Source organism: Rhynchophorus ferrugineus, unplaced genomic scaffold (genome assembly GCF_030347505.1).
Source record: "Rhynchophorus ferrugineus isolate W39M unplaced genomic scaffold, kcgeb_rfMv2 rfM2, whole genome shotgun sequence".
Taxonomy (NCBI): Eukaryota; Metazoa; Arthropoda; class Insecta; order Coleoptera; family Curculionidae; genus Rhynchophorus; species Rhynchophorus ferrugineus.
In genome coordinates this window covers 45,486,756-45,511,162 of record NW_027472581.1, presented here as the reverse complement: position 1 = coordinate 45,511,162, position 24,407 = coordinate 45,486,756, and the positions used below count along the sequence as shown (strand labels likewise).

Genomic DNA, 24,407 nt, shown 5'->3' with positions numbered 1-24,407 from the left:
TTCCACAGAATACAACTTCGATAATCATTTGTAAATAATTTTAAAATAAATTTATTTGAAAATTGATATTTACTGGCAGAAATACGAGAAATAGAAGGAGCAAAACGGAGCGTAACGTAATTATTAGGTTGTCGATGGTTAACCAGGCGAATAAATCCGTAATTTGCACGAAACGGCTATTTCTAGAATGGAGGAAATCGTTTCGCTTACTGGTCTAAATGGATGAATAACTGGCTTAATAGCAATAATCCCTTTTAGATTCTCGAATTAAAATTATTGTTAGCTTCCGACCAATTTTCAAATTCGGAAAAGTGGAATCTTTATCACGATAATCTCCAGAAAATGGAACAACTAGAGACGTTTTATTTTTCGATATATTTATCGCCGATTATAATTGATTAACCATTAAAAGTAATTTTTCATTTTTAAACTGTTCAATGGAAAAGTTTTAAATAATTAAATATTACTTTTTTCATGTTTTATGAGCCGTTTTAATAGATTGCCACTTTTCTGATAATACCTGTCACTCTAGAACATCTAATATTTCTAATTGAAAAAAAAATTGTAGCAAATGCTTTTCACAAGCCTCTTTTGAAGCCCATTGAGAACCTTTCGGTAGTATCCCAACAAATGACAGACCACGGGCCTTAGTCAAAAATGCGTGTGGTTTTGTCTTGTCGTAATGGAAGATAACGCCTCTCCTATTAATCAGTTCTGTCCACACTTTTAATAGCTTACTTCAAATGCATTAGTTGTTCATGCCATCCTCATTTTCTGTGTTGTGTTCACTCCTTGAAGTTCAGCAGATGGTTAATGTATTGGTCTAGTCTGGCTTGACAGCTTTTGCTGTATGACTCAATTTTTCCCTTACTGTCTGCAGATTTAAATCTAGGTACTAATATTTATTGGTTTTGTACGGTGGATTACCGAACATGTTCTCATCGTTTTACATTGAGACCTTTATGGCATTTCGATCTTACTATACCTTTATAGATAGGCGTCTGATAACTGTGACTTGCATCAAATGAGCTAGTACACGCACCTCAGCTTGAAGCTCAACTACTTCCTTTTGAACCATATGTATTTCGCGAAATATGGCGTCGATTAAGATACATACCTAAGTTTAAGACATCATTTGATTGTTGTATAAATGTTATACAAAGTTTCACAGATGGAAAGGTTTTTATTCTGTATATGAAGGTGATTATATATATGAGGATTTAATTTCATGCATTTGAGATATTTCCGAATCTTCGTAGCAGTTTAGTAATAGGGTGTCCCATCATGCTATGCTTATCGAATATTTGGATAATGTTAAGGAAGGCTGCGTAACAACTGCTGTTTGTTTTCCAGCGCTCTACCAATGACGTCAACCAAGCGATGCACTTGCCCGATAGTACCGCTGCCCTCTTTTTTTTTCAAAAAGAGACTTATAATATCAATTATATATTTTCAAAATAGAATAATTTTTTACACAGGAAATGGCGTACCTTTATATTTGGAACATTCCATGAATATTTCACCTTTTAAAAGTGGTATAATGCTTCATTGAATAAACATTACTAAATATGAAAGGAAAAAGTGACATTTATTTTTCTTCAATTATGAAAATTACAATTTACCATAATTGCGAATACTCAGGAAATAAAAAGCGATGGCGTAATTTGTACTATATATATCAGGGCTCTGTCATTAGGTTTATTATATGTTTTAGTTTATATTTTTCATCTGCGAAAATATAATAACTACATGTTAATAAAATATCATTTACAGTAAGTTTTGGCTTTGCTATTTTATTCATATAAAGATGCCGTTAAAAATAGTTGTTGAGTCTTGTCACATATCTCTACGCTCTATTGAAACAATAGGATAGAGCTATCGATTATAAGCATTATTAGCAATAATGCCGCTTAGCCGCATGTTCCTACATCCGTCCTACTCTGACCACGTATTCACCACACATTGTTGTTTCTAATTATTACTTATCCGATCAATGCCACATGGGCTGACTGAACACAACTTCCAGAGCTTCTAACATCTTTTCTGGATAATATTACAAAATGACAAAATGAATGAAAATAATCTAAAGTGAATTTTAATGCATGAAAAATAGTAGCTAAAGCAGTTTAATTATTTGGAAATTATAACGTAATCAGCAATCACAAAATAAATTTGAATTTACAAAAACTTAATTACTTAATTTACAGTTATACAATTTCTTAATTCTTATTTGACGTCAATTTATTGATTATTTCGAAACTGAATATCAATATTTAAGTAGTGTTATATTAATTATATAAATTAACACTTTCTCTCTTTCATTTTATTTCAAAACAAATTTAGTTATCATGTTCATAATTTATTGAACTATGATTTGCCGATTAATGTAAACCTAAAATTTATTTTATACAGCAAAATTAGTTTAAAAATTCTACAACCATTAAAAAGAAAAAAATTAACGGAGTTCAAAATATTCGTTTTATTTTCAAATTAATCTTGGGAAAGTTGTTGAAATTAATATTCTTAGCTGGCACACTTAAAACTTTTTCATTTCAAACGACACTAAAAATACATTAGCGGTATATTTAGACCAGCGGCATTTGAACTATATATTGAAATATATAGCAAAAAGAATATCTTTTTTTCTTATTATAACTGGACTATATATTATTTGCTTAACATTTTTTGCTTTTCTCATTTCTGTGTAAATATTCGTTTCAAAAGTAAAATACTATGAAATAATTAATTTAATGTAATAATTTTAAATGTAAATATAAGATACATAGAAAATCACAAACCAATAAAATGCTATTTGCGAGAAAATTTTATTCTTGATAAACATAGAGGTAATAGTCAATCGATAAAGCTCTAATATCAAGAATTGAAAGAATTATTTCACTGGGATTTATACCAAGTTAATGCAATAATTTAGTGTTGATTATATAATATTTTAATGACGTTTTAATGCATTTGATATGATTAAAAAAATAAAAACCGTACCACACTGAGAATATCATTGAAATCGACAGATGTATGTGTAGATAAACAGGAAAAAAAGAAAGATTTTCTTACAACATCTTGTCTTGTCACATAAAACGTCGGTGACAAATGAAAACGCTTCGATAACGGCAAGTGTAGAAAAATGTTCGATTTGTCTGGTTATGAATCAAGAAAATGAAGGAAAATCATTATTTATCTCTTGATTTTAATCGATGTACTTAATATATCTAAACCGGTAATCGTATCAATTACTATATTCACCAGATATTGCCCCATCCGATAAATATACTTTTATCAATTCTTAAAATCTTCTCAAAAGACACGTTGATCCGTCGAAAGATATTGCGGAATTGTAATTTGAGGAACCAGCTATAGTGTATACAAATTTTATAAAAAGCTTCAACTAATTTACAGATCTTATATTAATTCATTACGTTTATTTGCCAACTATTAGTAAATTAAATTAATGGTAAAGCTTATCAACGTTCACCAATATGGTCTATATACTTTGTTTCATCAAGTCATATTCTGACATTTAATTTAAATATTTAGCAATAATAATTAAGGCATACAACGCAACATAAACCAGAAAGAATTAACTTCTGAATCATGAATTTTTTAACCTTCCGAATTAGGAGCAATTCCCTAATAAGCTTTGAATGATACCCGAAAAAGCCTCAACCGTTTACGGTAAATGCCACAAAACGAACGCATTTGTATTAATTTGTTTCGACCGCTAGAAGCACAAAGAACCACAAAACCGAAAATGCCGTTTTCACTTTTAATTCGGGTCAGTTCGTCCGTTTCAAGGTAAATAACAAGAGACTACTTTGCGAAATCTGTTTTTGTAAATCCATGATTAAATTTAAATTTTATGTGGTTAACTGTGTAGATATTCAGAAAATACTCCTCAAAACAATTACTGTTAAAAGTGTTTGAGAAATGTTTTGAATTGATTTGAATATATATAAATATATATTATATTATTTAAACAACCTTAAAAGGATACGTCAAGGTATTTCAGCTATTAGTTTAGGAATTCTAATAGATTTAGTGAAACATTTGTAACTTTCAAACCTTTGTGTAAGAATTTCATTTTAATGCTATTTTGGCCAAAACTTCGATTGGCTTCATGAAGTTTCCGTATTAGACAATTAAACAATTATTGGCATGTAGAATTCAAATGAGGTTGCACAAACACCAATGACATTGAACACTTTGGTCCTCCAAAATTGGCAACAGACCGTAAAATCGTTTTTGAAAATCTTAATATAAAGCTAAGATAGATGACACCTTAAAATGTTATAATGTTTCTTGTACATAACAATTTAAGTACGCTGCTTTTGAAGTCATACCCACACTAACGAGGACTTCTTATATAGGCACGTGACAGCATATCATGTTTCATACGTTGATCCACAACAACACGCTCAAAGCAAAGTGGACTACTGTCCTAAAAAACACACAAAACATCAAAAAAAAACTGAATAGAGAGAAATAAAGCATCTGAAAACTTGCTTTAATTTATTTAGTTTCTGAGTGTGAAAAAAATCTAGCTATTATACTCAATAAATCTTATATGATGTGATGCGTTACACAATAATGTACGTGAAACTAATATTAGTTTAATAAAAGTATTCACATGTCTGTAAACAAGTGTTCGCATGTCGAAATTAATAATTTTCTCATTGTCAAATTCACAAAATAAATTATGATTTTCAGTAACTTTTTTGTTTAACAGTGACTTTATTTTTTTGCTTGTTTAATCATAATTCAGCTTTAATCAACAAAATTTGTCAAACATATTAAGAAACAATAATTTAATACAGTGTGATAAAATGTTTAGAAAGTTTTAAAAACTTGTTTTAAATATTAAACATATATAAATATAACTATATATTTTAAAAATTAATAAGTGGAACATGCATTTTAATCAGAATCAATTTTTTTTCTATTCAATATCTTTAATATATGTAGATATTTTATGAAGAAAAATTGCTGTTAAATTAGAGAACACGGCTTTCCTTTCATTACTATTTTATTACAGACAAGGATATAAACATAGACACGAAACTCACAAGCATTGGCCTTGTAAATAAATTCCATAAAATATAAGTCTTTATAAGTATTCAAAAGCATAATTAGTACATAAAATCAGAAGATGAAAACACCCCAATTTCAAAACGCACAGGGTCGTATAATTTTATATATGATGAGGGCTCTTTTGTAATGTGTTAAACAAAATATGTATAAACATATAATGATAACCAAAACAAAAAACTAACTGTTATATTATTAAATTTAGCTAAACCGGTGAATATTGTTTCAATCTTCCATAATCTCTAAATTATGGCAGAATTAATTCTTGGAGAGCGACTGCTAAAATACATTTTAAACTATATTTCATAGTATTATACACACTGTATTTCATTGCTTATCTTTAGAGCAAATTCGCGCTAACAAGATCTTTTTGTCTCCATCGCACTTTATTAGGCAAATATGACATTAAATATTTAAGCCCCGCTCATTCTCTATCCATTTCCACTTTGCCTAGACGAAACAACCCCAACTGTACACAGTCCTGAAGAGTTTGCAACTAAAACAATTTTACTCCGCTTATTTCCCAGACTTCGTTGTTGACAATGTCTCCTCGAACTCCCTTCTACACGCCATTATACGGAAATTCAGCTATAATGAACGTATGCCATCCGAAATATGTCGCTTGTGTAAATTGAAGTTCTCGTTTTTGCAACGGAGCGGCTCCTAACAAGGCCGGGATTTTGAATTAATTAGTCCAAGCAAGTCAACTAAATACGGAACGCTTTTTGACTGGTTTTATTACTTACTTCCAAGGCTGCTGCTGTTGAAGCGTCATGATCGTTCTCGACTGCTTCTATCTGTTTGAAAATCTCCGTACTAATTCCTGACACCTGAAAATGAAAAATTAAGTTAAAAAAATACGTCGTTTATGTTTAAATGTTATTATAAGATATCTAACAAGGTCAATAAACAAAAATATATACCAGGTTGCTATTTAAGTTTTGTATTTCGATAGGAACAACATATTTAAAACAACAAAACATATAAATAAAAAATTTTATTTTTAGTCATATTTTCAACAATTCTTAATAACAATTCAAATTTAATATAATGTAACACATAAAACATAGAAATAATGAATGGGAACTTAAATGGCCACACCCGTAACCATATTTTGGCTGTGTTGTTTAAGACACTAGAGAGACGGAGGTAAAAATATGATAGATTTTTTTTCTTTCTTTCGATATGAAATTTCGTGACTGAAAAGTTATATTTGTTTTATTTTTATAGCATTTAAGATAATTTGTTGAAATGCAAAAACATAATTTTTTTTCTGCTGGGGGGGGATTCTGGTCTAGCGCAGAAACGGTTTTTAAAAGTGAATAATGTTAAACCTCAGGAAATCTCTTATGATCTCCTACATCAAGCTTTTGAATACGAAGGTTTATTATTTGCATCCCAAATTGAACACACAATTATGGAACCAAATGTGGAAAATTATTACGTTACCAAGATGCAATTCCTAATTCTCATTTTAATAGTAAGTCTTTATTAAAATCTACATCGATAATTTCACAATTCAAATACTATGCCTAATATATTAGTATCAGCAGTTAAGTTAATAAATTGAGAGGTTTCACAAACTAAAATTGTAACACTATTTAACTATTTATAGTTTTTCGCTTTATAATATTTAAAGAAATGACAATGTACAATTGTATTAATAGTAACTTTGTTAATTTTGATTGATTAATTGAAGTTCGAGTTTTTGAAAATAATGTTCATATTAAGGGGCGACGACTTTTTTTATTTATTTTCACAGCATTGAAATTCCGTATTGGAGAAACACGCGTTTTTTGATCCAAAGGTTCGGTTATCTCTACATATCTTCTCAAAATTTGTAATATTGTTCAGGTAGTAGTTCTAGGTCTGTTTCTACAATAGATCTATATAACAATATTTATATAAATTTAACGCTAACGCATCATTAAACTGTTATAATTAATATATGCCACGTAATGAGCTTGAGGTCAATTAACTTCATTAAATCAGGCACTATAGGATAGGATGGATTGATTGATGATTAAAAGTTATTAATTTAAGTGTATACCAAGTGCAAAACAATAATGTTTATATGTTCTCTCTATTACTAATTTTTATTTGTTTGTCGGTTTGACGAATGTCGTCATTTCGCGACTATTAAATAGTACGGTGTTAATATAAAAATAAAACATTAAATAAAATTAATTACGCAAACAAAGCAGACTAAAACTATAAATAGTGTAAATATAATTTTAAAATAGACACAATTCAACAAGCACGACCATGACATACTAGAGACTCCACCCACACCACATACACTAGTATCCACACCGAAGTAGTAACATAATAGTGATTTGAACAGTGACAATCACTTCAGCATAGGCTAAACCTGTCTGTAAGGGTGGTAACTTCATCTCAGGTACGAATGATCATTCTCAATCCATCCACTCCAAATGGTATTAGATTTTCTATTACTTCTTCATCCGTCCAAAGGGCCACTTCACGGTTAGAGAAAACACGGCGACAGTGGTGTTCAGGGTGCAGTGGGACTTAATAATCACAAGGTGGTTGCATATGAAGGATAGTGAGGATAGGAGGAAATACATTTATGTTCTTTCATGTTGTTCCCACGAGAGCCACGGGATAAAATATATGTCCACCACAGAGTCCAGGATGTTGCGCAAACCTATTACTGCAAGAGGGCAGAAGTTAGGTTGATAGAGACTGATAATCTATTCCAGCTGCGCATCCTTCCAGCCTATCTTTAGGTGTTAGGTTATTATTGAGGTTGTCTTTTCTTGACCCATACAGTTGCTTTTGCAGTTTATCCCCACTATTGTCCGCGAGACACGACCATAGACCACAATACCTAGCTTGTTGATTAGTTTTTGTAACATTTTTAATTTTTATAATTTATAATGACAATTCAGAATGCAATTCTGTTTTGTGTAATATACAGTCCTATTTACCAGTTTGTGTCATATATTGAAGAAAGAAAGAGAAATTATCTGGAAACCGAAGTGAAGAAAAAACACCATCACATCCAGTACATCAAAATTACCATCTAGAGAAATTTTTAATTTTACGTATGATAAAAATCAGCTCCATAAAATACTTTTTTGAGATGAGGGAAGATTTGAAAATCAGAAGCAACTAAATCTGACTGATACATTTGATGTTTATACTTTTATTGATTATAGTTATAAAGATGAAATATTAAAATATCGTTGAATTTTTAGGTCTACCTTATAGCTAGAACTCCAAGCATTTTTGTACAACCTAGGATAACTTAATTATAAATATACAAAACTAATAATTAATAATCTTTAATCGATAGAATAATGTTATTGAAATAAAGTTCGGAGGAAATTGATTAACGATGCTGGAAATTTAAAATCCACTAATGATCAAAAGTACTACATTAGATTTTGGGATAAACTTGATGTGATCAAATATATAAAGTAATAAATCAAAACAATTTATAGGATGTTAACATTATAAATAGTGTATTTATAGAATATTAAAAGTATTTCACTCAAAACCGATCGAATATCTTTATTTCATTCCTTTTTCTGGCATTAAAATTCAAAAGGCGATCTTTAATAAAAAATTGTTGAGTTTTTGTTTGAACGATTTATCATTGGTTCGGTTATCGTCTAAATACAAATACGGCGGTTAGCCAATATAGCGTGCGTGCAGACAGCTGTGAAGAACAATAAAGCACATGTCAAGATTCGACAAATAAGTGGACCGATATTGGTTATTCTGTTTTACTTTGTATCAGTTTTCGCCCACACATTGCCACTGTTGACGTTATTAACTCTCTATAATATTCTATGTAGTTTAAATATTTATTTCCTATGTTTTATTTTCGATAAATATTTAAATTTGTTGGTACATTTCTGGAATAATATTTTTGGATAGAATATCATTATTATATATGGTTTTTCAATACCGGATTTATGAAGAAATAACATAAAACAAGTCGTTTGGTATCAATTCTTAATTAAAACGCCCATGGATTCATTATGTATGAAATATAGTATATTTCTAGTGACAGCCCACAGTATCCGAGATGGTCAATCGCACAATCTCGATGAGCAATTCTCATCACCATTGCGAGAAATAACGCTCATCGCAGAATTAGCTTACTAATGTGTACAGCCATCCTGCTAGAACAACATGTCGTCGATCAAAATATCATACAATCGGTTCTATAGAGCTCCCCATTGAAGGTAAAAAAACTTGCTGTGTTGATTTTGCATCAGTAGTTGAATAATAAACACAAAGTTACATTGATGTCGCTAATATAACATGAGCGTCACAGGCTGATAACATCTATATATCTATCATTCAAAAACTAAATTATACTCCTAAGATTACTAATATAAAAACGAGAATTAGAACAGGATTTCACATTTCTTTAGTTATTAGGAGAGTAGAGTAAATGTTGATAACAGGTTTTATTTATGTGTGCATGGGATCAAATGCAAAAAACAATGAATTATTGAAGATAATCGAAAGACATATGTACGTTGCAATGATTTGGCATTATCTATCAGGTGAGAAATCAACGACTTATACATGTACCGCGAAATCGACTTCGTCAGTGGTTATATGACTTCAAAAAAGAAATGAGTAGAGAACATAGAAACCGACTACGACATTAATAAATATATATGCAAATTTATTACAATTTTAAGTATGTCAATTATTTTTGTGGTATCTACGATAGATGAAACTTTACTATTCCTAAAACAATATGATTGCTATAACTTTAATATTGTTGAATACGAACTAACAAAACATTAAATACGAATTTTCATGTGTTATGATAATGTTTTCACATTAAATGGGTTTTAAATAGAAAAAATGGTAATATATACAGTAATCTCATTTTTCGTTTGGCAGCGATCCAATTTTCCATTTTCACAATTCTTCAGTATTTTTGAAGCATGTCTCAGCCAAGCCATGAGGCATTTATCTGAACAGGTGGTAGTCACAACTTTTTATTATGTCTTGTGAGTACATCGAGTGCGGCAGGACTTCATAAGCGAATTTTAATACTGCATCCTTCACAACTATTTACGACATGGTCATGCAAGAGGATGACTTTGCATCATGTTACTCATCATGTTACTTTGACATGTTACTCACTATTGCTGGTCTTCCTTGCAATGGTACATAGTTCAATGTTTGTTCAACTGACGTCGACATACATCTGCAGTAATAATTTAGCAGCACGTAACACACTACACTTTTTTACACTCACCATTCACAGCAAGCAATGACTAGAAACATTCCGCTTTAGTATCGATTTGGATGATTGTCTTGAACCAATCCATGACTTTTTATGATTGGAATTGTCCTAGTAAAACTCTTTTTGGCCTGACCAGCAGTAAAATAGCGAAGTTTGGACGGTTCGAAATGACAATTTCAGTGGGAGCTATTGTCCTCTCTTTTGGATCTTTCCTATCATATATATACGACTGAGAAGAGTTGATTCAATAACTCTTAAGCACTCTTAAGCTCACTTCATTGAGAATTTGAACTGTATTTTTGTCTAATAATCAATTGATTGTTTTTTAACTGTTTGCTCGTATGGCCTGTGTTTATCATTGATTTCAAAATCTTTTTAAAACGTTTAAACCAAAATCGACAATTGTGATCAAATGAAGCAGCATCGTTTTAAATTTCTAAAAGCTTTAGATGAGCTTTAGTAGCAGATTTCTTCAAATCAAATAACAAAACTGATGAAATACTCTATAATATTCATATATGTCAAAACCATCAAATTTAACAGTTAGGTTAGGTTGATTAGATTGTTTCAATTATTTAAAAGTTGTTTACATCAGTCGCATTTTTCTACAACCGTTGTTCAGGGAGAAAGCCTTCTTGTCAGTACCATACGCCTTGCCATACGTTGATGTTGGTGCCATAGGACTTGGTGTATTTTACGTGACCGTTATCTTTTTTTTATATACAAAATTTTAAATATTTTTAATTCGATTCTTTTTCCATATTATTACTGTTCCTTCAACATTACATTCATTCAAACATTTGTTCCTCATTAAATTTTATTTTAGTGCTAGAACAACCTTATATTTCATTTTATTATTTTCAGTTAATTTTTTTAAAAATTTTTTGTCCAAATTTTATTTCTTTCACAATCTTTTGAACTCTCAGAGATTTTGACATCACTATTTAATCATCAGCGTCTCGACTAAACATTTCTTTCGGCGCTATGTTTAAATCATAATGTCTTCCTTCGATCGCCGTCTCCGTCATATTGGCAGACATTTTGATTTGAAACGCTTTGGGCAGCTTCGGTCAGACACCGTCGTTATTTGTTTCTTCTCAATTACGGTAAGGTATGTGACTACGGATTAGTCACAGAGCAGCACCAGAAGCTAGGTACCAATTGCAGTCACCGTAGACTCGTCATGTCTTCGCGGAGGTATCAGAATTGCAAACGTCTCGTCGTCGAACAAAATAAGCTACCAGGTCGTCGAACAATCCATCCATCCACAGCGTCGATTACGGGAGCCCTGTCCGAAAAATAGCTTGTTTTCAACATCGTCGATGGACCACATTCAAGTGCCAAACCGACGATGAAGCAACGGTATCTGTAGGACCGAAAGATATTAACAGCCGTACCAGATCGCAATCGTACCAAGCACAACCATTTTGACGTATCATAGGTTTCAAAGCCCCTTTCATGCAGCACATTTTGTTTGGCATATCAGTATTTTGTATTTGATTTTTTTCATACATTTTTGTATTTTTATTTGTTTAAAATAATTGTATGTAAAATTCTGGCAGGGGATTATTGTAGCGACCTTGAGGCATGTCGAATTTTACATAGTGGAATAACGGTCTGCAAAATACCCAGAAATATAATCCCAGATGTTGAACACGGGCGGGGTGCCAGCAGCGCCAACTAGAACCCGATAACGAATAGCTGGCAACCCCGAGACGTTTAGCTGGAATGTCATTGAAGAGTATTTCCAATCATTCAGTAATCGACCATCGATCAGTTTGGACGTGCCACCATCGACTGTCCAAGCCTCGTCACCAGGTAACACTCTGCCATCCGCTTTATCTGTTTTGTATTTTCTATATTTTTTTATCTTGCCAATAAATAACGATCACATAATTTAAACACCACTGTTTCATTTCGTTTTACCTCCATTCACTGATCCATATCATTTACCCCAAATATATTTTCCATGACGACTTCTATTTCTATTAAACATAGCTCCATCTGGATTTAAACGATAACAATAACTGTGAGCGAAGAAAAATTAACCATAATCAATTTCCTACGAAAGCACCTATACAAAATACAATCTATTTTCAGTATCATGTTTACAACTATTAACCAATTCCCTTTATTGCGCTTAAAACTAAATATTGGAATTAATTTAATAAAACAGTTAATACATTGCACACATAATACATATGATTAATAGTTAATACAAATGTACCATTAAAACTGTTAATTTAACTTGCAAAGCCCAGGAACAAGCTATCATAAATAAATAAACATACAACCAATTAATATTTTAAAGCAAATGTTCCTTTAAAAGCACTACATAATGCATTAATAAAATATGTTCCGTTTTTATAGCATAGAAACAAAATTTAATATTTAATGCATCCCCATCAGCCACTCTATTATCAAATTAATACAATTAGGTTTCGACCTATTTCTTGGTGCTTTTGCGCTTCAACATTTTCAAAATCCAATTAAACTCCGGACTATCTACTGCATCCTATCAACAAAATGACCCCGATCCTCCGTAAAATGTTCAAAATTAATCTTACATGAACCGGAGGGATTACTCGTTATGCATTTTAATGCGGAACTTACCCGTCCCCTGGGCGTTTTCACATATATAGTTTTGGAAATTAAATCAGTCGCTGCAAACATATGCAATAATACGGCTAATGCATCAAAGCCAATCCAATTTTGACTGTGTCGAGAATCGTATCCGTTCATAGCAATAACGTGTTGTTTCGATAATTTGTTCCGCTCTAAACTAATTCGAATGCCAATTTACGGCCAGTAAGAAATATTTGCAGCCGTAGTTTTTATTTACATATAAATAACTTCGAATGGCTATTTAAATTTTGTTACAAAATAACTCTAGTAGTAGTTATATTCTAGTTATAGCTTTGATTTTATTTATTTTTTATATAAACGTCATACCCTATTATTTATAAATTTTATAATAATCAATAATATTCCGCATTGTTGAACATTACGTTCTCACCTTTACCTAGCATTTTCTTTATAAAAGTGGAAATGGGTAAATAAAGTGACTAATCGTATCGGTTAGAGCAATGTATGGGAAAAACAGTATAGTCTATTCAAAATAACAATGAACTCACGTCATCAAGATGTTTAATATAGTTAGTTAAAAAGAGATACAATGCTGTCCGAAAGTCGTTCGAATGTCAAACATGTGCAAAATTCTTTAAAATATTAAATATAATTACTGCAAGTTGACAATAATAGTAATCTATCCAAAGTTGCTGTGAACATTCGCCATCAACATGTTTAATGTTGTAGCGATCTTGAGGCATGTCGAATTTTACATAGTGAAATAACGGTCTACAAAATACCCAGATATTAAACACGGACGGGGTGCCAGCAGTGCCAGCTAGAACACGATAACGAATAGCTGGCAACCCCGAGACGTTTATCTGGGAGATTATTGAAGGGTACATTTAGGATTTAGTAACCGACCATCGCTTAGTTGACGTGCCACCATCGACAGCCCAAGCCTCGTCACCAGGTAACACCGCTGCTAGCCTTTTTTACCACTTGCCTTTTCACATTTTTATATTACTTCAATAACGGTCACGTAAAGTAAACACCACTGTTTCATTTCGTTTTACCTCCATTCACAGAAACCCTAAATTGTATTGCTTGCCGCAATTTGTAAATTCGTTTTAGAATCATAAAATATTTTCCTTCTCATTTTATTCTAGTTAAAAAGAGATACAATGCTGTCTGATACGTTCGAACACGTAGACGAACCAGCCTGTCAAAGTCGTACGGTTGTTAAACGTATGCAAAATTCTTCACAATTATAGTGATAAGAGGTTATAAATCGGCAAACGTTGTCTTAACATTTTGCTTGTTTTGATAAATTTCAAATCGCTTCTTATTATTACCGTGATTAAAAATACCGTTGCTAGACAGAATAGATTGCCTCTCTAATCAGCTACTTCGAACAGAAACTAGATACTGGAGACCCCCTCTTGCCAGTAAAATTCGTTAGAGAGGTAACCATGTTTACTGTTTTATTAAGTATTAATTTGCAGCGGTTTTTATTGAAAATATTTTAGCGTGTTGCAGTTGCACTGATTTAAAACTAGTATGGACACGATCACTGAAATATCTCAAAAATTAAAAACATAATATTGGATGAACCGAAAAGAAACCGTCTTTATACGAAGCAGTTGACTAATCAAGATCAGCTTGATGTTACTACTATTAGAGATCAAATATATGAAATGTACAGAAACAGTGAGTAGCTTTTTCAATATAAACATAATTTAATACAATTATTTCAGAGGAACCTGTTAGGCTAAAAAGTATCGAAGACGTCTAATGGAATTTCCAGATATTGCTTTTAAAAGAATATAATTTTTAAAAGCAGATCATAAAATCAAAGTATTTATTATTTTAATTTGTGTATTTAGATGATATTTAGATTTAGAAAACAAACGTTCGACTGATTGAAATGAACAGCCTAGTTAGTCAGCTCAGTGAAACTTTCTGAATATGGGATTATGATTCAATGCTGATTATTTCCAAGACAGAGTGATGAGAGTGAACTGTTTTGAAGATATGGCAAATTTATTATGGAAAATTCACCGATTGATTTTATCAAGAATGGTGTACACAGGTAGCATCAGAAGAAATAAAAAATAAAGTGATATCAAAATAACTTGACAAGGAAACACACCATCGAAGGAAACAAGAACTAAATTTAAAAAGGTATATATGCTCTCTAATAAGAGTCAAATACATTACTTGGATATATAATAGTTGATTAGTTAAATTGGGCCTCAAAAGGGATATCACTACATAATAGAAGTCGCCTAGAACTCTACCTCATGGGTGATGTGGAAAAGAGTTCAATGTAAATATAATAAAACAATCTAACCTATAAATTATTATGGCTGTATAATGCAACTGTAAATTTGATAACATTTTTGTTTCACTATTTTACTTAAACTAGAATTTTATTATATGTCAAAGCCGAACTGAACTAAAACTCAGAGTCGATACGGCACCATTACAACGTTTTGACGTTATAATTTTAGATGACGTACGTTTACACCAACTTTGGATAGATTATAACTACTATTTTTCTAAACTCTTGAACGGTAATGTGTATTACGAGTGAAATTAATAATTTCCTCAATTTTTTAAACACTAACTTAGAGTTGAGAGTTGATAATAGCTCTTCGACGCTTTTATGTTCACGCAATATCTTATCATGTTGATATTATTATAATATGAAGTCGTTGTTTTGTGAGTTTCCAAGACCCTAGCATTAATTGAGCAATAATAAGAGTTATGTGGAAGCTCTCCTTTGGCTAGCGGACATACATTTCATTTTATGATTATACGAGGACAAGGTGTTAATTAAAAAAAACACGAAGCGCTCTGTCCAGGAGAAGATAGGAATGAAAGGCGCCATTGCAAATTATTTTGTGCTTGAAGACTTAGTTCATTGGTCTGTATATTTCATCAATTGATTCATGGATCAATGACTTTAGGTAGGTACCTTTAGATATTATTGAATGCTTTTGCTTACACCAGGTGTATCATGATGTTCTAACAATAAACCGAAAAGACTTTGCTCTGATGATCTGTTTGTATTATAGCCCACAATGCTTTTGAAATTTTTTTTTGTATTATAATAAGAACATATACATATACAGCTCGAAACATCGTTTAAACAACCTCCAAGTTCTTTTTAATTTTTTTGGTTTAATCAGTAATGTCGACAACTCTTTGTAGTGTATTTGTAGCCGAACTTATTATTTCTATTATAGAGCAATAACTTTATGAATAGAGCCAATTCAGTTAAACGTTTGATCAATCTTTCATATGAAGTTTTGTCAAAAACCTAACGTTAAAGATACTAAGTAGTTCAATAGAATATACTAGATAAGCAACGTATACGATTATAAATATATTAGAGACAGATTTTTCAGAGAAAAGTTCTTATGGTTAATAGCATATTAATTTATTGTGAAGAGTAAAATATCTTGGAAGCGTAAACATAAATAAGATATAACTTTCTTAGCTTAAATGTATTATATACATAATGGGTTGCAGAAAAAATAATTTCAGTTCCTTTTATGTTTCTCAAAGGAAATTTATTCATATAAATTTCAAAGATTAACAAATGATACATTTGCTCTCTTGATGGATGATTTTTGCCAGTTTTCTTTTCTGATAAATCATTTAAAAACTCGCAACCAAAGAGAAGTTTTTTTTTGTTACTCCCTAGATCCACAATCTGCTCATAGGGCAATAAGTATTTGATATGTTTATATTATATATACATGGCATGTAGAAAACTTGAGTAATTGATCTCTCGTGTAAAATTATCCTGTCCTATGTACTACTTTTATTAATTAGTTTTATTATGGTCCTTCACTGCCACTTCGCATATTTAGCTGATTAGCGAGTACATTAGGATGCACGGACACTCTTTCAAAGCACTTCACACAAAGACGTCAAATTATACTCGTTGATTGATTCTAAAGCAATATCGCGTTGAATCACTTCATTACAACACACTACACAATACGATATACTTTGGAACCGCTATATACATTAAACTTGCTAGCAGTTCTCCATAATTGGATTCCATATGACCAAATAAGCTTGAGTGTAGACTTATACAGTAATATCTTGTTATCTAATGATAATTTGGATGTCTGCCTAATAAGTCAATACATTTTATAGATTTTAAGTTCAAATTGTTTCTATTTGGCGAGTATGTGCTTCTTCCATGTTAGGCGTCGATCTAGGTACATACAAAGATATTTAGCATCCTCTACTTGCGGGAGTTGACAATTATTGGTATAGACTGGTGGACATGACTTTCTACGGAGCGTAAAAGTTATATCAGTGGATTTTGTTTCATTGACTTTAATACGCCATGTTTTCAGTCATATTTGTATTTGATTCAGATATGTTTGTAGGTTAATTGATGCTATGTCTGGATGTTCATGAGAGGCTAAGACTGCCGTGTTGTCTGCGTATCTTACCACAGTGGTAATTTTTTTGTAGGTAGATAGGCTGTGTACAGAAGATATAGTACTGCACTCAGTACATTACCTTGCAGAACTCCTTAATATATCGCATGTATCGGTATGTTCATTGCCTAGTTTCACAGTAAAATGACGATTTGTGAGGTAAGATTTTAGTAGCTCATAATCCGGACGAGGGAGAAGTTTCTTTAATTTAACCTGCAATCCCGTATTGCATCCTTTATCGAAATCCTGAGATATGTCTAGAAATGCAGCTGAACAATATCTTTTGGCCTTTAAGTCCATATTTATTTTGTTTACAAGTCTATGCACTTGTTCTATTATTCCATGCTTATTGCGAAGCCCAAATGGCGTTCTGGAATAACCTATCGTAATAGGCCGGTAGGAGCTGACGTCTTTTGGTGTTTTCCTTGGTTTGAGAATCATTTCAGCTAGCTTGCAAATTCTAGGAAAGTAACTAATTCGTAATATAATACTGAATATAAATGTTAATAATTTAACACCCTTTTCTAATACTTTCTGGAATATTTAATGCGAAATGAGACTGTATTGACCTAGTTATTCTATATTTATGGAAATATCTTCAATTATTATTATATAATCTATTCATGTTGTTCAATATTTGTTATAAATGGAACAATTATATTCATTAATAATATTTATGGATTGTAGGTATTGTTTACTTACTGAAATTTTGTACGTACGAACATTTTCGTTACATTTAAGTTGGCATAATACTAATTAATGTACATTCAGAATTATTATTAATCACCTTTCTGAAATCCCCTTGTATGACCATAGGCGGTGGGTGGTTGGGCCGATTGTTTGGAGCGACTGGAGGGGCTCGTAGTGGCGACGCCGTGAGATCCAAAGCCTCGCGCCCATTATCCTGCAAAAATATTGATTATTTATTCAAGAATTCCTTTTTTAAATTATAGTTAATACACTTAGACATAATTTGAATTTCAAATCCACTTTTATATAGTCGCATAGGTATCATTTTGAGAGATAACCTTTTCAAATATATTAAGTTTTTAGGGAGACTATAATAATGATGTTAGGGATTTAAAGAACAAGTTTGAATATGATAATGAAAAATGGAAAACTATGAAATAATAATTATAATAATTTTTAAGTTAATGTCTTAAGCTTTTACATCTTGACAATAGCTATTTGAATGAACATTTAATAGAACTTTACAATAAATATCTGTAGATTTTCGATATATCAGTCACATGTCATTTGGCCCATGTAAATGATCATAACATATATTCACAGAGAAACAGATAGTTAACTTTATAGGAAATTTTGAACAAATATTTCGCGATGTCCAACATCTAGATGTCGCTACTTTTAACTTATTACTTATTTTAATCGCTATGCTAAAAGCCGCGACGGGATCTCATTGGCTCACTTCGTTTCTATGAAACGTTTGTTGTATATTTATTTTAAGCGCCATTTTCAGTATGCCTGACGTAAGGAATACTGCGTTTAGATATTAAATTATTAGTTCATTATATACATAGAGAAATAGAGATTTAACTTCATAGGAAATTTTGGCGAAATGTTTCGCGACGTCCAACATGTAGATGTAGCTACGTTTAACATATTACTTGTTTTATTCGCTATGCTAAGAGCCGCGACGGAATCTGATTGGTTCATTTCGTTCTATGGTTTGTTTATTATGCACGCCATTTTGAATGTGCCCTATATTGAGAAGAGTGTGGTTAGCTTTTTATAACGTTTATACATTAAATTATTATTTTATTTTATTACTATATACAAGTCGCTAGTTGAACGCATTCTCGTTCTAGGAAGTGTTGTGTGCCCGGATGCATAGATAGTGAGGAATGGCATCATCGTTTTCCGTTAAAAAAGCGATCTTTAAGAAATGAGTAGAAAACATTAAAAATCCTAAACTGGTTGGGTTAAACATAAAACAGATTTATGATCGTTACCATGTGAGACATTTTTGTGATACACTTAAACTTTCCTTTAAATACTTATGAACAATTTAGTGATGGTGAAAATAATACCACGAGCCCAGAATATGTACAAATGGAAGTGGATCAAAATCAAAATTATATAGAAGGTAAATTGAAGGAGTCAGTCACATTTCTGTTCATAATTGTTACCATTAATTTCTAAACTGTCTTACTATATTTGTAGTGCCTATTTACATCGTTCCAGGGTCACAACCAGGGTGTTCGAAGCAAGTATCATCGACATTTGACCAAATTAATTACTTGACTCTATAACTTCAGTCCAGATGTTCCTATACGAGCAAATAAAGTTTTACGTTGTACCGTAGTATACATCTCAGGTTATTTAGTAAAACTTTTTAAAAAAGAAATTAAGTGTGATTTTGTTTACATACAATTATGAATAAATCGGTAGACCCAGAAATTGAGACTGACTTTATAGAGGCAGGACAATATCTCTTGCCCAAGACTCTAACAAAATTGTTTTATTATACTGTCAGTAGGTCTTTGAGCTATGTCTTATTTTATTCAGCGATTTTGCCACGTCGATAATATAACGAAATTTTTGTCAAATGCTTAAAAAAAGTAAATTTAATACCCTTCAATTGTACATGCCATAATGATCTTTCGGATAAAATATTAAAAATACTAACTAATGGAAAAATGAAGAAAATATATATATATATATATATATATATATATATATATATATATTGATAGATAAATTTACATTATAAATTTATATTTATTGTTATAGATTATATTTATATTTATTTATTTTTACAGGTTATATTTATATTTATTTATTTTAAAATATTATATTTATATGTATATTTAATTGAATTTAATTTAACAAATTTATTTCAGAAAAAAAAATTATTTAAATTTTATTGGTTAATTAAACATGACGTCAAGGCTGTCACATGCCAAACATTACTAATGAGCCAATCAAATGTCTTCGCAGTAAAATATTTTTCTTACAGGTGCCTATAATAGAGATTTAAATTGACCAATCAAATGACTTGAATGGCCCATTATGGCTCCCTCTGGATGCTGAGCAAAGCAAAATTTTGCGTCAGAGTCCCGTATTGAGTTGCATCTCGATTACTCTATGATTATATATAAGTCGGTAGTACAATAAGTTAATTATCGATCTAGAAAGTATTGTGTAATCGGATGCACATAAAATAAAGAAATGCAGAATCGTTTCGAAGAAATATTTGGCTGTCATTAAAAATTATTACAGCATGTTTTGCTGTTGTAAGTTGGGGCAAGTTTAATCAAATATTTATTTTTTTAATCTTAGAAATTACCCTTCCTTAAGAGAGGCTTAACCGAAATTTACGAGTCATCAATTTAATAACTACCTTGAGAGGTTCATTTCATTAAAGAATAAAAAATGTGTAATTATCCGAATAAATATATAGGCTTAAAGCTACTTAGTCAATATAGTTTGAAATTTTTTGGATCTATTAGAGCTCGTGGATTCAGGAATATACATCCTTAATATGCTTAACAAATCATTTGAAGCGTTCAACATATGTTAATTTTTTCATCTCATTCGTTTTTAGGAAATTGTGAAGAGGATGAACATGAGAGCCCTTTACACATTTTACATTCTATACTAACGGGGGTGACTCAATAATTTCAATTCCACATGTTCATATATGAATAAACGAGTCAAGTCAATATGCCCCAGAAAATTGTTTTATTATATGTTACTGTCAGCAGGTCTTTGAGCTATCTTTTTTATAATATTCCACGATATTGCAACATCGATAATATAACAATTTTTGTCAAATATCTTTAATAAAGGTAAATTTAAAACCTTTTAATTATACCAACATAATGATTTTACAGAGAGAATATTACAAATGATAAGGTGCGCTATACACTTTGGGTAAACATAATTCTAACAGAGAAAGTTGTAGAGAACTCTGATAGATCTCTGATAGATTAAAGTGATATATTAAAGAATTAATATTAACAAGGCATTGCTTAAGAACAAATACATTATTGCCTTGATAACGTTTCAAATCCAAGTGCGTTTAGAATTACTTACAATAACAGAAACAAATATGTAAGATTTTTAAATACTGCTGCTTGTTTTTTTTTTTCTCAAAACCAACAGATTTAAACATTAGATATCACAAGTTATTCTAAGAAACTACGAAAAGAAAATCGAATGTAAAAATGTTAAAGCATTTCTGGTTAGGGCGTTGTACCCAAAATGTGAAAAGAGCTATAGAGTCCAGAAAAATGTTGCGCCGTTTCGTCGTCGAGATCGACAAAAGGATGCGAAAGTAGGTCCCAGATCGAACTTGGAATAATAATTTGACGTCCTGCCTCCAAGTCTCCAGCTTTACACCGACGTCCTTGAATGGTTAATGTCGACGAGAAACAGTTTTATTTACGATGGGGATCTTTTGGAAAACACGATTTTCAGACACATAAAAAACCGGGACGCATTCCTAGCTTGCAGAAAACAACTGGGAATATATCGTCCCATAAAGTACATTGATCTATTTAAATTTAATTGTTTTCGTTTATAAACATGTTCTTTTAATTTGGATTAGAAATCATATTAGCATTTAAATTTGCCTGGGTAACATATTGTTGAATTAATAAAAAAATATATCGAAAGCAATATTTTTCTGTTTTCCTAATTAAAATAATAATATCAAAATTATATAAAATGCATAGAACCCAACCTTGTAAAAGTGATCAAATCTACGAATTTGCTCAAGTTGCTTTTAATTTATATTTTGATTGTTTATAAGAGTGCAAAATTAGACATTGAACAACCTATCTTAAGCCCAGCCTAGACTAGAAAACCAACGTAATATTTGCCTTTTGCTGCTAAAACGCACGTATACTCGTAAACGTATGTACATCATGGATTTTTGAACGTCGATAATCAACCGAAAAAGATCGAACGAAAGAATAGAAATATTACTAGACCAATATCACACCAGTATAGACAAAAATAAGAAATAAGCGTGGATATCATACGAATTGGAGCCAAATTAAGATATTTTTTAACAAAACATGATATATGTCGGGTCCGCGACTCATCTGGTTTTAATTTACCTCCGCGGTTTTTCTAGGAATGTTGGAACTTGATAAAATATCGATATCTTTCAGAAAGTCATGTGAAACTTAAAATTCTTAAACGCAAAGTTTTCTCACCCGCTGTTTTTACCAGATACTGTCCTTCTCTTGATTACTTATTCCTTCAATATGAACTATTAACATACTAGAAGGTTGAAAAATCATAATGTCTAAATCAGGGTATCTTTGAAAACATATTGCTTCTTATAAAGAATCCTCAAAATTAATTGAAAATCTGTATCAGTTATAAATATGTTAGAGTTTAAAAAACAAAAACTATTAATCTACTTTAAAATACTATTTCATTTAGCGAAAATAAGAGGCGATATAAAGGGACACTGAGGGTAAAAAAAGTAAAAATCTCCCGACGTATATTTTTAGATATCTCACTCGTAACACCATTCAAAACAGACGGCTTCCCTGATCACAGTGCAGTCTGTAGCCAGTGCAATATTAGTCGTATACGTTAATATCTCAATTGGATGCAATTTTAGGAAATATCATTTCTCATGTCCACTCATTTATCTAAACTTTCCCTCGTTCTATTACAACGAATAACTAATGTAAATCAATTCAGACAAAACTTAGTCGAACTTTTGATGAAACCACAGCGAATCAATAATCAAAACTTTGAATTTTATTGCATTACAAAAATTTTTAGCTATGGCGATAGAAACACGCAAAACTACCAACAATCGACGCTATAGACTGACATAAAGACCGGAAGCCGTAGTAATAAGGTGCAACACAACTTACATTTTCTATTAAGGCAGACCGATGCCAATGTGTTGGAAAAAGACGCCGAAACAATTATGCAAATTCCCTGGAACTGGTGAAGTTTAGCGGGATATGGCCGAGTCGATACAGTCGTTTAAAAGGGTAGCTGCTTTAACAACATGAGAGTTGACACTATGAACGAAATTGAATTGACATTTTGTATAGTTTGTCTAGTTCTATTTCTTTGCTCGGTTGATGAAAAAGCATAGCAAAAATCGGAAGAAACATTATTAATATGAATTAGAAATTGTCAAACGTAAGAATCTAGATCTCTATTGAATGCTCAAGTGAATTCTAGTTACATATTATTTTCAAAAACTAGCTTGTTTTTATTTAAGTACCTACTAAAATTAACTAACTGACTAACTGATAAATTAAGGATTCTTATAGACTCTAATTTTAAAGAAATAGTTATGATTGTTTAAATGAACAGCAGTGTTAACATCGCTTTACTCGGTTTCCTTTCATAAATCTCGAAAAGCAATAAAATTCTTAAAAATGTCAAGCTACCAATGCATTTCATATAGCAAGAAACACATTTCGCACTTTAGAATCATTTACATAAACCTGTATACCAAAAAAACGCTCCATACTTAGGTTCCTCATGAATTAATAATAGTACATCGAATGTACATTTTTAAATAAATGATGGATCGAAAAATGGATCACATACATAATGTGATAAAAAAAGTTCAGAGAAGAGAAGTTTATTAAGCTATTGTAAAATCCACATTGACGTCAAGGAAGCTGATAGAAAGCATTTCGTGGGACTGAAAAGGAATTAATCATAATGATGGAAGCCAACATTAAGATATGCTAGAATCTATACAAAACATTAAGTCGACTAATTCTACATTCAACTTCTAATACGATTGAAATCTGTGAAAATAGTCAGAACTGATCAAGAAAGGCGTTCTACTTCTTCTATCACCACATCACTAGACCACACATTAATAATTTGGTAAGAATTGAGACAGTATCTTGGTCCGCTCGATAACTATATGTTTCGGTTTCTGTAAAATTCTCTTAATGTTGTATAAATGACATGACAAAAATTATGTTCACTGTTCAAAGAAAACTGCTGCTAATATTCATAAATATGCATAATAATATAACATAAATATACTTTACACAACACTACGCTTT

At 31.2% G+C, this 24,407-nt stretch overlaps 1 protein-coding gene across 5 annotated transcripts in view; it reads right to left on the bottom strand.

Moving 5' to 3' along the window:
• RhoGAP100F (Rho GTPase activating protein at 100F) overlaps positions 1 to 24,407 on the bottom strand; it is a 224,448-nt gene that overhangs the window by 120,285 nt on the left and 79,756 nt on the right. For all 5 annotated transcript variants that reach the window (XM_076393958.1, XM_076393959.1, XM_076393961.1 and 2 more), the window contains 2 exons: positions 18,164 to 18,280; positions 5,847 to 5,930 (listed from right to left, as the gene is read on the bottom strand). In XM_076393958.1, the coding sequence (XP_076250073.1) occupies positions 5,847 to 5,930; positions 18,164 to 18,280 (201 nt within the window). The remainder of the gene's footprint in view (positions 1 to 5,846; positions 5,931 to 18,163; positions 18,281 to 24,407) is intronic.